The sequence below is a fragment of the Globicephala melas genome, chromosome 2, assembly GCF_963455315.2.
Source record: "Globicephala melas chromosome 2, mGloMel1.2, whole genome shotgun sequence".
Taxonomy (NCBI): Eukaryota; Metazoa; Chordata; class Mammalia; order Artiodactyla; family Delphinidae; genus Globicephala; species Globicephala melas.
Genome location: NC_083315.2, coordinates 102,874,218 through 102,889,904, shown reverse-complemented (window position 1 = coordinate 102,889,904; position 15,687 = coordinate 102,874,218). Strand labels below are relative to the sequence as shown.

The window sequence follows — 15,687 nt, the reverse complement described above, 5'->3', positions numbered from 1 at the left end:
TGTTCCACAAAGTTTTGACCCCTGCATCCCAAATTTGTTTGTTTGTTTCCTCTGACTCAGTAAACAGCATTACCATTGACACAGCTGCTCAGAAATAAAATCCAGCCACCTTCCTTGATGCCCTCTTTTCCTTCTCATCCCTGCATGGTTCTACCTTTGGATCCCAAATAGTGTTGGGCATGGGCATTTAACTCCCCTGCCACAAGCCCGTCCTGGCCTCCATCATCTCTCTGCTGCAAGGGCTTCTTTTCTGCTTCTACTCTTGACTCCTACAATCCATTTTCCACTCAGCGGTCAGAGTGATTTTTAAAAAAAGTAAATTGGATGTCATTCCCCTGTTTATAGCCAATCAAAAGCTTCTCATTGTACCTAGAACAGTGTCTCCCTCTCATGACGGGTGAGGCCCCGTGATGTGGCCCTTGCCTACCTCTTCCATCTCATTTCCTCCTGCCCTTCTCCTTTGTCACTGAGCTCCTGGCTCAGGCCTCTATAGGGTCCTTTCTCTGCCCTTGGCATGGCTGGTACCTTCTTAGCCTTGAAATCTCAGCTCAGATAGCATTTCCCCAGAGAGCCCTTCTGTGACTTTTGTCCCTAAGGTGGCTGTTTCCCCAACTCCAAGTTAAAGCACGCATTACAATCTGGAGTTCTTTAGATTTCCACTTGCTGATGGTTGGTCTCCCCCAACGGGAATGGGGCTTGCTCGGGGCACACCCATCATCTGATGTGTTTGCTCCTCCACGGCAGTAGTGGCATGTTGTAATGCACAATCAGTGATCGCTGAGTGAATGAATGAATGAATGAGTGAGGTTAGGAGCTGGGAGAGACCTTTGGCAGAGAGGGAGAAATAAGGGGAGGGATCTTGGAGAAGTGCATCAGGGCGGGGCCTGGAGGAGCAGTAAGGGGCTGAGCGGAGCCAGGGGGGTGGGGACTCAGAGTGGGTGAGCCTCAGGGCCAGTGTGCCCCTCGCCTCTCCCCCTCTGCTCTTTGCCCAGGACGTTCTGTGGCCTGCCGGCATGGGATTCACTGGTGCTCAGTAAAGAGAGGGGAGGGGGCTTTGCCGACAATTGATGAGGCTGAGACCAGCAATCAGAGCAGCTTTTAGATACCAAGGACCCGAGCCCCGAGCACAAGCAGGCCTCTCGAAGGAGGAGACTCAGCTTAGACCGGCACCAAGGCTGCACTCACCTGAGCTGGAGTAGAAGGTCTGGTTGAAGGTGTCTCCGCATCCCAAATCGGTCCTGCTGCTCCAAGCCACGACCCCGTTGCTCTTGGAACCCAATGCTCCCATGTCTAGCACGGTGCTGTCTGAGCTGAACACCACGGGCCTCGTGACTTGTGACACATTGGCTTGAGATTCAAAATCGGTGTATAAGCAGACGGAGGTGTTGCTGGATTTGGGGCTTCTCAGCAGGTACACGGCAGGGTCGGGGTTCTGGATATCTGTGGACCCAAAAGACACGGGTTAGGAGATGTTCATTTCCCTCCTTGCCCCAACCCAGGCCTGAGTCCAGATGCCAGTGATGGGCAAGAATGGGGCTCTGTAGGGCTGACAAGTCACATTTGTCAGGCTTTAGATGGGAAAGAACATTGTAGACACCAGCAGCTTGCAACAGACGGGACTCAGGGACAGGCACAAACCATGAGTCCTGGCCAAGAGGCCAGCCAGGCTCTTGGTGAACGCTCTCCACCAGGCCCTGCCTGCCGTTCAAGGAAAGCGGAAATGCAGGGCTACGTAAGGATACTGCCCACTCTTCCGCTTAAGGGCACTTCTTCAAAGCTCGGTAGGAATAGTAAGCGACAACATAATTCTGGCAGGACAAAGCGAGCGTAGAAAAGATATCCAGCAGAGCAAACCATACGTCTTAGAAACTGGGGTGGTCTCCCCCACTAAGGTTGGGCATTGACAGGAATGGGAGCTTTACGACAGGCTGGCATGAAGTTGGAAGATCGGTCGCATCACCAGGAGATTTCTCTCACTGATAAAAGTTTTAGATGCTACATCCAAGCCCTGGCTCTACCATTTACTAGATACAAGGCCTTGAGCGATTCACACCAGCTCCTTGAGTGTCAGGAATTTCATCTGTCAAATGCGGATGTTGCCTCATCCACTTTCCTAACCAGGCTATTCTGAGAAGCCATGAGAGTTTCTCCATATGAATTATATTTAATAAACTGTGAAATACTGAAATCATTCTAGTAATTGTAGCTCTTGATACTACCAGGAGACTGCCATAATAATGTGCTACTGAGTAATACACAGTTTCTACTCTTCACCCCCCAGGAAGCAGGAGTTGCTGGAGGCTTTTCTTCAGTGTGCTGAGAATGACTCTTTAGTATTTTCATAGGATTTTGTGTCTTTAATGCAACCCTCAGTGTTTATTCTTTCAGACCTCTTGCCCTTGGAGGAGGAAGCAGAGCTTTGCCCGGAGAATTAACACGTTAGGGCCACCCAGAGAGTTTACAGCAGGGTTGGGACAACAGCTTCCTGCCCCTGTGGTTCTCTGCTGCCCCAGCTCCCCACCACGCATGCAAAGTTTTGCAGACCAGTGATGCCTAATGCACCCCACTAGCTGAGCCAGCCAGCGTGGCCTTGGCAATGCAGATATCCAGCTTGACACCAAACCAGGGGCATCAGCCCTTGGCATGGCCTTGGGATGGTGAGTCAAGGCAGAGCTGTCTGTGGTGGGGCTGTCCCTGGAGCAGCAGAGCAAGGGTGGCTCCATGGTCACATGTGAGCAACATCCAAACCTCTGGCTTCAAAGGATTCTGCCTGCTCCCCTCTAATCTCCATCCACCTGTGGGGCTGACATCACTATGGGTTAAGGATCTATGGTGTAAATCTCTTCCTGGGAGGGGAGAGATGGGAAGCCATTAACCAATACCACACTCCAGTGGATTTGTTAGTCATCAGCGGGGGTCATGGGTGGGACTGGGGAGGGGGACATGGAAGGGTGTGGAGGTGCTGAGAGAACGTGGCCTCAAGAAGAAGGCAGAGGCTAAGCTGCCACCAGGCACAGGTTGGCCTTAAGGGGGAAGGGGGTTACTGTGGGGGCCAGATGCCCAACTTTGAGTCCTGGTTAAACTCTCACTCAAGTCCTAGTGCCAGGGGGGTGTCAGGCTGGAGAAGGTCTAGACCGCACTGTCCAATGTGATCGTCTTTAGCTACTTGTGGCTATTGAAATTAAGACTAACCAAAATCAAGTAAAATTAACAATTCAGTTACCCATAAACCTTCATTTTAAGAGCTCAGTAGCTACATTTGGGTGATGCCTACTCTATAGGACAGTGCGGAATGACAGAATATTTCCATCGTCATTGAAAGTTCTATTGGACAGCATTGGTCTGGAGTGAGCAATGCTACGGACCATGAGGAAAGGCACCAGGGGCTGAGGGTGAGACTTAAAGCCAACTTGAGTTCTGTGAGGGGTGATACCGGGGCAGGCCCATTGTAGCTCAACTTTGCTAGTGAGAGATCAAAATGAAAGAGCAGTTAGTGAAGTCAGAAGAACTGAGGTGATTTTTAGCCTCTTTCAAGTCTTGTTTTTACCAGTTGACACCCTTTGGGCTTCCCTATGTGCATTTTGGCTGTGGTTTCTCCTGTCCGGCTTCCCTACCCCTGATTTCCTCTCTTACTCACCCTCTCCCCACACTTCAATCTCTTCTTTGAGCTCATCATCCAAACGACTTGTCTAAAACGTGGAGCTGATCGGGTCACTTTTTGTTCAAAATAATTCAGAGCCTCCCTATTGCCTATAGGATGATGCCCACACTTCCTGGCATGACATTGAGGGGCTGCCGTGATCTGGAGAGCTTGAATTTCCTCTCTCAAATCCTTTATATGCCCTATATGAGTACAGCTACACCAAACTCTTCACACGGGCTCCCTGGAATGTAAGCTCTGTGACAGCAAAGGCCTGTCCCTAGATTACTGCTGTGTCCCTGGTCTCTGCCATATACTAGGGGCTCAAGAAATAATTGTTGGATAAACAAGCGGCCTAGTGATGATCGGATTTGCAGAATTTCTGCTAATTAGACCTTTTGGTCAAAAAAGCTGGATACTGATCCCTAAACTTGACTCTTTAAAGCCCCCTTTTACTTTTACGCCCGATGTACCTCTAGTGCGACCTTTTTGTCTGAAAACAAAGAATGAGTCACTGTTAATTTGGAGGGCTTTAGGGGTCCATCTGCCAGAGCCCTGGGAGGAGAGACATCCTGTTTCACCTTAGCAAGATAAACGCCTCCTACCACTGATGACATCTCAGAAGGTAGCCTTAGCAAGACTGGATCAATTTTTCAGTGTGGAAGTCACCTATTCTAGTTCCTAACTGCTCATTTAAATTCGGAACTAACGGCAGAAGCACATGTCCGAAGGCTCTAGCGCATTAGATCCCCAGGGGCACAGCAGTGATCGAAAGCTCCCTTGCCACTAAATCTGTTCTTGGTATTTAGGCACCAGGAACCCAAAATGTGAGTTAGCAGCACTGACTCTGAGTCTGAGTTCCACTGAGGCTCTGGCGAGCGTCAGGAAGCAGTGAGCCTGCGCAGACTTACCGGGAGTAATGGAAACTCTGGTTCCCTTACCACATTGCATCTGGGAGGCAATACCTCCATACCGCTCTGAATGTCTCCATTACAGAGAGCCTAGGTTTCCCCTTCTCTGAGGGATGGGCTCTTACAGCCCACTGAGCAAGAAGGGGGAGGTCTAGGCCACAAGCCGTCCATGGAAAGAGCTGGCCCCTCTCACCTTCACCTCTGGTCTGCATTTCTGAATTGGATTCCCAGTTTCCTAGTGGCTGGTCCTGGCCCTAATTGTCTGTAGTCTCTCTCTCTCTCTCTCTCTTTTTTTAAAGGCTTTGAAGCAAATTTGTATTTATTCAGTTTACCATTTCAGAGAAATATATATTTTTAAAAAAATAATAAAAGTACTATATATGATCTATTATTATTTACTATATACCAAGTTTTGTGATCAATACTGTATTCTCTTGAAGCCTCTAGTATTCCTTTTCTCCATTGTTTATAAAGTTATCTTTGGCTTTCTCTCCATCTAACTTCATTATTAGATGTGTTTACTTGGCCAAAGTCATGTGCCTTGTTCACTCCCAAGATCATGCCTTCTTTCTTGGTGTTCCTTATGCCTGGAAGTCCCCTCCTGTCCTTGCTTTGCCCAGACAGATCTTACTCTATCCTTCAGACTCAGCGAATCCTTTCTACTGCATCAAACCTTCTCCATCTAGGCCAACTTTTCAGCTGGGACTCCATTCCTCTGTATCTCTACTGTGCCTGTTGACATAATCAGCTGGTTGATACTAAAATGTTTTTCAGGTTGCTAAATTTACAATAGTTTGGCCCCTTTGGCTAGTTTTTATACTATTTGGAGACAGGTCAGGCATCTATCTTAGATATCTTCATACTCAGTCTCACATTTTATAGATTGACGGCCACATAGAAGGCATTTAAAATTAGCCACTGAATGACTAGAGTAAAATTTCAATGCGTTTGACCTAGAGAAACACAGATTTTCAAGATCGATAGTGTGGCTTTTCCCGTTCACAGAGGCCTCTGTAAGACAATTAGTTGTAACACCCACAGTTAGCCTTACCATAGTAATACTAATATCTCCGGGGAAAAGATTAGTGACACTGGCCCATGGGGTTGCAAATGGTGCCACCTAGAATGACTCACCAAATATTGCGTTCCTTTCCCAAATGTGTATTTATCGGTCACTCCTCTGGTATTCACACTGCAGGTGACACCATTACAGAAACTCACTGGCCCTACCTCCTATTTCAGTAGCAGAAACACTGGTCTCTCACAGGGGACAGAGGGTCACAGTCTTCTGAGGTAATACCTTCTGATCTTCTGTGTTGAGACTTTGTCTCTTAATCCTTCTCCTCCTGCCTCATCCTGCTGTAGTGCCCTCGGTTGGAGGTTGTGGTTTCCTTAAACCAAGAATTCAGTAGAGCAGAACCCCCCGCTCAGGGCAGCAGTATCCTGGATCCTCTCGTGAAAGGTCCAGGACTCCTTGCCCATCACCTAACTCCTGATTCTTCAGGTTGTGGCCCAAGGATATTTCCTGAGCATTGAGCGCAGGATGAGAGGATTTTCTGGGATGGGTGGAAAGAACCATTTGGGATCCTACAGAAGATAATACCTGGGCTCAACTCAGCATCTTGGACAAAGAAGAATTAGTTGTCAATGTCCACCCTTGCCCCGCATTACTTACTTGGTTGGACACTTAGTCTGGTCCCTGCTCCAAAGTTTAACTTGCTACCACTGCCGAATCCCCACTGAGGGTAAGGTCTTTGCAATAACCTTCCTGATGTTAACCTGCTAAAACCCACCAGACTTGGAGGGCACCATTCTACAAGGCATCCTGGGTCTTTGTTTCTTAGGTTTCATATTTCCCAGGGAAGTCATTCCCCTTTCCCTTTACAATAATGAAGGTTTAGTAATAACAAAGCCTTGTTGATGATGATGATAATTATTATTAATATTATTTAGTAAAGCTACCATTTATTGATTACTTGCTGTATGCTGAGTATTGTCTTGTTATGATGTGGGTATTGTCATTTTGCCATTGAGAAAGTGGAGACTTAATTAGCTAGAGATGGTAGAGCCAGACTTTCCCCCAGGTCTGACAGCCTCCCAAGCTGTGCTATGAGCCCCACACCATCCTACCTCCGTGCCTTGTTATATTTGCCATTCAGATAGGGGTCTGGGTCACTTTTACCCTGGGAGTGGTTCAATGCTCTACTAAGCTCCAGAGAGGAAGATTCTGTGAGCAGGTATCCCCACACCATGCTCATTAGTCCATCCACGGGATTTAGCTACCTGCTGCAATAAAAGAGAATTTGTGTTTGCCGTGAACTCATCTCTTTCCCCAAGAGCACTTAGCTAATTTCCTGAATCTTCAGATCATCTGGTGCTGACATTATCTGTTTTGCTTGAAAGCACTGAATATCTGCAACTCTTTTTATGTTTCTGTAAATATTCTCAGATTTTCATTTCCTCAACTGGCCCTTGGCACTTCTGTCTTTAGTATGAGAAATGGGAACATTTTAAGATACCAGAAGAGTTTGTAGAAATGGAAACGAGTGTTTCCCATATCCTCGAGTTTACCATAAATCATTGCTGGTTTTCTCATAGACAAGTTGTCAGTTACTTTGCCCTGGTCATTTGCACCGTCATACTCACACGGGTGTACGGTCAGCCTGGTCCCCGCTCCAAAGATCAGCTTATTGTAGCCACCAGACAACACACACTAGGAGGGTGCTTTACAAGAACTCTAGCCCCTGGCAGGGTCAGCTTCACTGGGGCAGAAATGTCTCCTGTGCCTGTTTTACAGGCTCCTCCAAAATCCCCCTTTCTCTGGCACAAGAAAAAATTCTGGCCCACTGAGTCCTAATTCCTCAGCTTTCTGTGTAATAATCTCACAGACCTTTCCCTCCTTGCCGGCCTTGAGCAGGTCAGGCCTTCCTGGAGGGTGGATGCCCATTCTGGGTTCCACACTGGAAGTGAAGGAGGACAATTGGAAGGGTCTGGAGAAGAGCCAGGGATTAACCGGGAAATGAATCTTGAGGGAAAATTCACAGCACCGGCAATAGACGGAAAACCTTGGGTAGGGCTTAATTCATGGAAGGGAGGCCTATGAAAGCTCTCCTTTTAGAAAGCAGTTCTTATTAGTCTTTGAAGGGAGAGACAGAGAGAGAGAGACTAATATTGCCATAGGGATATCACATACAATGCACAAGGAGGATTGCTTAACTCTGAAGGTTGTGAGAATCAGGAGTGAGTTATGGATGGGGCCTGAGAATCTATTTCTCTGGAGGGTTCTAAGATTAGGGTTGACATTCATATGGGGACAAAAAAAAAAACCTCCAAAGTTTGAGAGTAGTTTAGACAAGTCCTTCTCAGTGAGAAATTCACAGAACTCTAGTCCTAAATTTCTCTGCAAAAAAGATTCTAAGCTCAAAAAAAAAAAAAAAAAAAAGATTCTAAGCTCAAAGAAGTTTGGAAAACGCTGTATAGCGTATTTCAGTCCTGAAGACCAGCAGTGCACAGTAGCATTTTAAAGGCTCTGAGAAGTCTTACAATAAAGAAATTTAGAGCTTCTTAAACTTACTCGATTCAAGAATTTTTTTTCTTAAAACACCCCTTAACCTCTGTGGAACATGTACAGGTTTAGATACACATTCCCTGGAAGTCCCTTTTCTAGTTCAAAGAATTTAAAATGCATCCTAAATTTCAGCCTCATTTTATCCTTAAGCTTTCTGTGTTCTGAATCTGTTTGTTCTCCTACCAACTCCTACGGACACAATTAGGGGCCTCATTAATGCTGATTATTTCTTTCTAATCATTATGAAACAGCTTCATATGTAGCAAATTTTCCTGCCACTGTCAGGAATGGCTCGAGGGCAGATACGTATGCAGTCATTATGCAAGACCACATCGCCCCAACACTTTGCAGGGTTTACCTACTGGGAACAACGGCAACTTTAAAGCCTTTCCCAAATGTGAATTTATTGGTTTTCTTTCCACACACCTTCCTACACACCTTAGAGCTGTGTACTTCAAAGAAAGTTCTGGTCCTAAAGGAGAAAAGTTTCCTTAGAACAAATGGAGAAAAGTTTCCTGGGTGGCGACTCAAGTAGGGACATAGACTTCATGTATTTATCATTAGACCTCTCCTTTTTGCTGCTAAACCCCATTTGTGCTGCTTCCCTCTCAGGGTATTGTAGTTCTTATGCCTCTGAATTCTGGTTCTTTAGAAATGTGATGGGTTTCAGGCTTTCTAAATGTAGCCTGAACTGACCCAGGGCAGGGAAGAGGCTTTGGTGAAGTGCACTAATGAACAGATAAATATGGAGGAAGTTTTCCCCAGAGAAGTGGGCTTTCGGCCACCCTTGCACGTTCAGATGGATTCTGTAATCTCCCAGTTTTGAAATCTAACAACTCTGTTGGAGAATACTTGCTACTGTCTAAACCAATATGTTCTAAACAGTTACTATCCCTCCACTGAAGCCTTCCCTGAGTCTCCCAGCTAGAGGCATTTTTTCAACAATCATTTCTTAGGTGACGCCTTATGCATCAGGCATTGTGCTGGAGTGTGGAGGTGTAAGGATGAATGAGAGAGGGTCTTGACCTCACAGAGCTTATGGTGCAGTGAAGAATGCATGAAAGTACCAGACACCTAGGATAGGAGGTCGGGGATGCCTTCCTTTCTGCTATTCCATCGCAACTTGTGTGTACTTCCACTACAGTGTGGTGACACTGGGCTTAATTGTCTCTTTATACGGATGTTTACCCACTGGGAGATCCTGGATGGCGGGGACTCTGCATTTCCCTCCCTCCCCTCCTCCCTCCTTCTATAGTGCTTAGAATATAATAGTTGCTTGGTAAATATTTGTTAACTGAAAGCCCTCTAATTATTTTAATTCATTTTAAATGCAATCCTGTCCTCTACCTTCTTTTATTAGGACTGTTTCATTTATCTTTTAATTCTGTATGGGTCCATTTTCTAAACCCAGTATTGTTTTTTGTTTGTTTGTTTGTTTTTTGCGGTACATGGGCCTCTCACTGTTGTGGCCTCTCCGGTTGCGGAGCACAGGCTCCAGACGCGCAGGCTCAGCGGCCATGGCTCACGGGCCCAGCCCGTGAAAACTAGGTGGTAACAAAAATAATTTTTTTTGGCATAATCAGTCATGATTTCTGATAAAGGTCTTTTGTCTCAAAGGAATCTAGAAATGGCAAAAGAGTCTGCCTCTGTAATGATGAAAAGGCTAGGCCCCATTGGCAATTACTACTTTTAGAAAATAAACCGCTGTTGAGCTAGTGGCTGGGAATTCAAATTTCAAAACATTCAAGCCTCATGAAGAATCATGAGAAATTAGCTCGGGAAGTGCAGACTCAACATCTAAGAAAGCCGCGTAGGGACTTTCTGTGTCTTTGGCTGAAGTCTAAGGTCAGGCACTTACTTGGATGCACTTGGAGTCTTGTTCCACTCCCGAAAGTGAGTGTTCTGCTGCTTGTGTCCACACCCTGGTACAATGCAGTACAAATACCTGCCCTCTGCCACCCAGGGTGGCTGCCTGCGCTTCACACCTCCCGCCCCACATTTACAGCCTTCACTCTTGGGAATGGAGCTTTTGAACAGGCTGTTCCATGTTTTTTTTTGCGGTACGCGGGCCTCTCACTGTTGTGGTCTCCCCCGTCGCGGAGCACAGGCTCCAGACGCGCAGGCTCAGCGGCCATGGCTCACGAGCCCAGCCACTCCGCAGCATGTGGGATCTTCCCGGACCGGGGCACGAACCCGCGTCCCCTGCATCGGCAGGTGGACTCTCAACCACTGCGCCACCAGGGAAGCCCTGTTCCATCGTTTTGATGATAAATTTCTCTCTGTGTCACTTTATGCCCAATAATCAGTCCCCCTAGGTTTCTGCTTCCCTCCCTGCCATACCTGCATCCTACCAACCCAATTCAATGACTTTACTCATCTCTTCAGAAACGCTAAGTCCTGGACCAAAGCTGCCATGGTCACCATGGCAAGAAGGCTCAGGATAGGCAAACCAAGGACCAGACAGGTAGCCTTTGAGGTCTGGGGTCTTCCTTCACAGAGTGCAGGAGGGACAGTGCTGGCGGTGTGGTGGCATGGTTAACAGTAAGGCCTTGGAGTCAAATAGATTAGAGTTAAATTCTAGCCCTGTTATTCCTAGCTGTGATCTTGGGCAAGCTACTTGCCCCAAGCCTCTGTTTCTTCATCTGTAAAATAGGCCTAATACCAGCTACCTAGCATTAGGATGGATGTGAGCACTGAATGAGAAATTCTTTGAAGGACAGAGTATAGTCACTGGCACATGTCAGGCATTCAGTAAATAGTAGCTAATAATATGGTGGTTCCCAGCAATGCTTTCCCTTGAGGGAAGGGATGAGGCTTCTTGTAGCCAGAGGAGACCTGTCCCTGCCCCACCGCCCTCTCCAGCACTCCAGGGTGCCTCAGCATTCTGGTTGGGATGCTGTCATGAGCAACAGATATCTCATGGATCCAAAGGGGCGTGGCGAGAGATTCTCAGCCATGGGGTTGAAGGGCAGGATGGCCCCTTGGCTGCCAAGGAGACAGTTCTGCTTCAGAAACCTGACCAAGAGTGAAGCCTCTTTTCTCAAACCTTGGTGGTTTGTCCTCTGCACGCACTGTGCAAAACCCTTGTCCAGCACAGCCTCAATCATTTTCATTAGACCTGACACAATGGTAAGTTACTCCCAGACAGCAGAGGGCTCTTTCACGATGGAGCAGCCCAGTCACAGACTCCCTCATTTTTGCAGTATCCTTCCATCATATATCCTCTGTCTACAAAATATCCCTTGACCATTTCTATAATACTCACATGGATGAACAACAAGCCTGGTCCCTCTTCCAAATATAAGTCCATAGTTTCTTCCTGATACACACAGCGAGGAAAGCCTTTGCTAAAACCAGTCTCACGTGACCTCCCTCTACCTATTGCTCCAGTGGTTGGGGCAACAATCTGGGGAAACACTGGCCAACGCCCCCAGAGTTGCAGGAATCTCCCACAGCTGTCCTGGAATCCTGAGCCGAGGGGTGGTGATGGGAGCCAGGGACTGGGGACTAGAAGAGCTCCTCACCTCCTCTACCCAGGAGAAAACACACGCTCCTGTCAGTGGAGAAGCAGGGCAGCAACTCCCCAGCAGCCGTACCTCCAGCACCACCCTGCTTGCCTGGGGCCACAGCAAGGTGTGACTCTGCTACTCTTTTGTTAGATACAAGTGCTCCCAGGATGGGCGGCAAAGGAGATTTTTATATTATTCAATATATTGTCAGTGGAGATGCTGAGAGGAAGGGAGGGTGGAAGAAACAAGGGGCACATGAAGGTTTGACGCAGTGAGCTTCTAAGGACGTTAGGGGTGGCATTGATGGAGGACATGCCCTCTGCCCTCCCATGGACATAAGAAGTTGTCCGGTACCTATGGGGTAGGAAGAGCGGTGGGTGGGGGAGGGGTCGTATGTCCAGGAGGATCCCGGCTCACTTACTTGGTGTGACCAATACTCGAGTCCCCTTTCCAAAAGTGAATCTGTTCCCATAATCACACTCTGGGAAAGTGCATTACAAAAAGGTCCTGGGTTTGCCCACCCTCTCATGGATGACACACACGCTTCCCAGTAGCTCTAAAAGCTGGGATCCTGGGAAGGCTGATCCTAACCTTTTCCTTCTGATGGGTGCTCTAAGCACAGGAGGGAGATTCCCTAGTGGCTGTAGCAGCTTCAGCCCTGATGCTACCCATCACCTCCATTTTCATCACAGCCATCAACAAACAGCCTCTGGCTATTTCTCCTCTGGGAAACACAGAACCTTTACAAAACTTGGTGAAAAACCTGCCTCCTACATAGGCCGGGTGGGTGTACGTGTTTCTAAAGATACCAGGCAGTGGGACTTCCCTCGCAGTGGTTAAGAATCCACCTGCCAATGCAGGGGACACGGGTTCGATCCCTGGTCCAGGAAGCTGCGGAGCAACTAAGCCCAGGTGCCACAACTACTGAGCCTGTGCTCTAGAGCCCACGAGCCACAACTACTGAAGCCCATGTGCCACAACTACTGAGCCTGTGAGCCACAACTACTGAAGCCCGTGCGCCACAACTACTGAGCCTGCGAGCCACAACTACTGAGCCTGTGCTCTAGAGCCCACGAGCCACAACTACTGAAGCCCGTGTGCCACAACTACTGAGCCTGTGCTCTAGAGCCCTCAAGTCACAACTACTGAAGCCCGTGCGCCTAGAGCCCGTGCTCCGCAACAAGAGAAGCCACCACGACGAGAAGCCCACGCACCGCAACGAAGAGTAGCCCCCGCTTGCCACAACTAAAGAAAGCCCATACGCAGCAACGAAGACCCAATGCAGCCAAAATAAATAAATAAATAGGTAAGTAAATTTAAAAAAAAAAAGAAAAAAGAAGAAAGACACCAGGCAGCAGCCTGATTTTCCCACCTCAGCTGCCCCGCCTGAGACGAAGGCGCCATTGCCTTAGGGGAATATGCAAAAATGTATTTTTCACTTTGCCAGAAAGAGTAGGAGCAAGAGCATTTCCAGCAAGCCAGGCCAGGGCACATGCTAAAAACATGCCTCAGCGTGACTCAGAGTCATCGCATCCTCTCTGGGGCTGAGCGAGGTTTCTGGGTGACTCACGCCTGACTCATTCCTGTTTCTACTCTTTCTATCCTCACCTAAGTCAAGGCTGCTTTCTGTCAAGGGGCCTTTCTGTCAAGAAAGTCAAACATCTCAGCAGATAACAGTCTTAAATCCTTTTCCGGAAACACAGGGGTGGAATCCTGCTTGCTCTCTGCCAGGGAATATGGACTGTCCGTCGTCACTGCTGTCCTGTCTCCAGTCAGTAGGGTCCCAGGTCCTGCACATGACCACACACAGCACACTGCTTGGTGCACCCACATATAAATTGTTATTAGACTTTTAACAGATGAGTGTTTTGTTTTTCTGACAAGACTGGAAGTTCTTGAGAGCAAGAACCACATCTTATGCTTCTTCTTTTCTTGGTTGGTTTGTTTCATTTTAAACCACCTATGGCCCCTGGCTTGATGATACTCAATAAGCACTTACTGAGTTGAACTGACTTTTACCGTCCATAATTATTGGGACAAGAAGGCCAGTTTTGCGAGAGGTTAAAAGCTAAGTATACTTTTGGTAAATATGAGCTGCAAAACCTAAGTGCTTAGGCAGGGAAAAACCAAGGAAGCAACTCAAAGAGATAATCAGGAGGCAGCATAAAGCCCACGACATCGTGAAGTTCCTATGGACCCTCAGCAGAGAGGGGGCAACTGAATGAACAAGTACTTGACTGCAAAGGAAACTCAAACATTTTTCTCCTGATACCTTGACATTGATTCTCCTTAAAGGGTAAAACGAATAATATGGCAGAAAAAATATATTCTGAGTTAGCAGCATTGTTATGATCAATAATAACAAAACAGTAGTGGTAATAATAATAATGATGATGTGACAATAATAATCATCATCATAATATTCTATTATAGACCAGAGCAAATGCTACATATATAAATATAAACCCAATGCTGGAGGTGGGGTTACACATTTCCGGAGAGCTGACTTACTTGGGCTGATCAAAAGTTGGGTGCCAGTTCCAAATACGAATTTCTGATAACCTGTGTTCACACTCTGACATAACTCTATACAAAATGGTACCCTATAACTGGGCCAACTCTATACAAATGGTGCCCTATAGCTGGACTATAGCCGGGGATTCCTGAGTCACACACGAGTTAGTTACTAAGCATGTTCCCGAGTTTGCGTACATGCGCCAAAGTGGGAAGAGGCGTGTAATTTTACTCTTTAACCTTCATTTCTAAGACCATTGGAAGATGACAAGAAATAAGTCACAACTCAATAGGAAATCCTGCTTTGTATGCAGTAGATTATATAAAAAATGTCATGAATATTCAGGTTGAAAAAGCCATTTATGTAATTACAGAGTTTCAGTTCTAGACGGGCCCTAGGGTAGTTATGTCCATGCACACTTACTAAGTGTTTACTACATGTTTCTGGCATGAATGAGGCTCATGGATACATATAATGCAACATTACCATCACCAAACTATTTTCTTACTTAAATAGCAGACAAAACCCTTGGGGGAAAATCAGTGAAAACAGATATCCTTCAACTGTAATAAAAATCAGGCTATTTCAAGGAACTTACTTGCTTCAACAAATAGCCTTGTTCCTGTCCCGAAGACAAATTTGGAGCCTCCACTATTTCCCACAGTGATTTGTGCTGTGACAAAATAGTCTGCTTCCTTTTCCTTCCTTTTTTTTTTTTTTTTTTGTGGTACGCTGGCCTCTCACTGTTGTGGCCTCTCCCGTTGCAGAGCACAGGCTCAGCGGCCATGGCTCACGGGCCCAGCCGCTCCGCGGCATGTGGGATCTTCCCAGACCGGGGCACGAACCTGTGTCCCCTGAATCGGCAGGCGGACTCTCAACCACTGTGCCACCAGGGAAGCCCCATTTTTTAACCATAGCTGTGAAGCAGGCCCAGGGAGCCTATGGGAAGGTGCTCATAATTAGGAGCAATTTTTTATATTCTCCCAGTAAATCCATCTGGTTTCTTCCTATTCATGAACAATCTCATACCTCCTACCTACTGGAAGGGTTAGTTCACCAAACAGTAGTCATGGAATATGGCCCAGGGACCAAGATCCCCACGTTTTCATCCCAGCCCTAGTTCTCACTGATTTCATGATAATGGACAATTCAACCAACCTCTCTGGGTCTTAATTTCTTCACTGGAAAAAAAGAGGTTTGGATTTCCCTTTCAGAGCTAAAGTTCTATGATCCAGCAATGTCCAAAGTGTACTCAATGTTGCATATTTCTATAACTCACAAATGAGTCAGGCACTTATAGATGGGTTACACTGGACACTGGTCTGCATGGGGAAAATACAAGAAATTGTGAGGGGAAGGGAGAGTCAGAATAAGGAGGTGGCTGCTGCCAGCTCTTCTGTCTCCTCTCCTGTTGGGGTAATTCTCCCAGCAGCTCCTGTACTACTTGTTTCCTCATTAAAAAGGGAAGAGAACGCTTTAGATTTGGGGCATCCAAGTCAAGATTTCCCAAAGCTCCATGTCTCAAGTCATGGCAGTATCTAAGA

The 15,687-nt window shown here is 46.9% G+C and overlaps 1 protein-coding gene across 1 annotated transcript in view; it reads right to left on the bottom strand.

Moving 5' to 3' along the window:
- LOC115852091 (T cell receptor alpha chain MC.7.G5-like) overlaps positions 1–15,687 on the bottom strand; it is a 358,045-nt gene that overhangs the window by 2,386 nt on the left and 339,972 nt on the right. Inside the window, exon 4 of the mRNA XM_070044942.1 lies at positions 1,186–1,440. Within this exon, the coding sequence (XP_069901043.1) occupies positions 1,186–1,440 (255 nt within the window). The remainder of the gene's footprint in view (positions 1–1,185; positions 1,441–15,687) is intronic.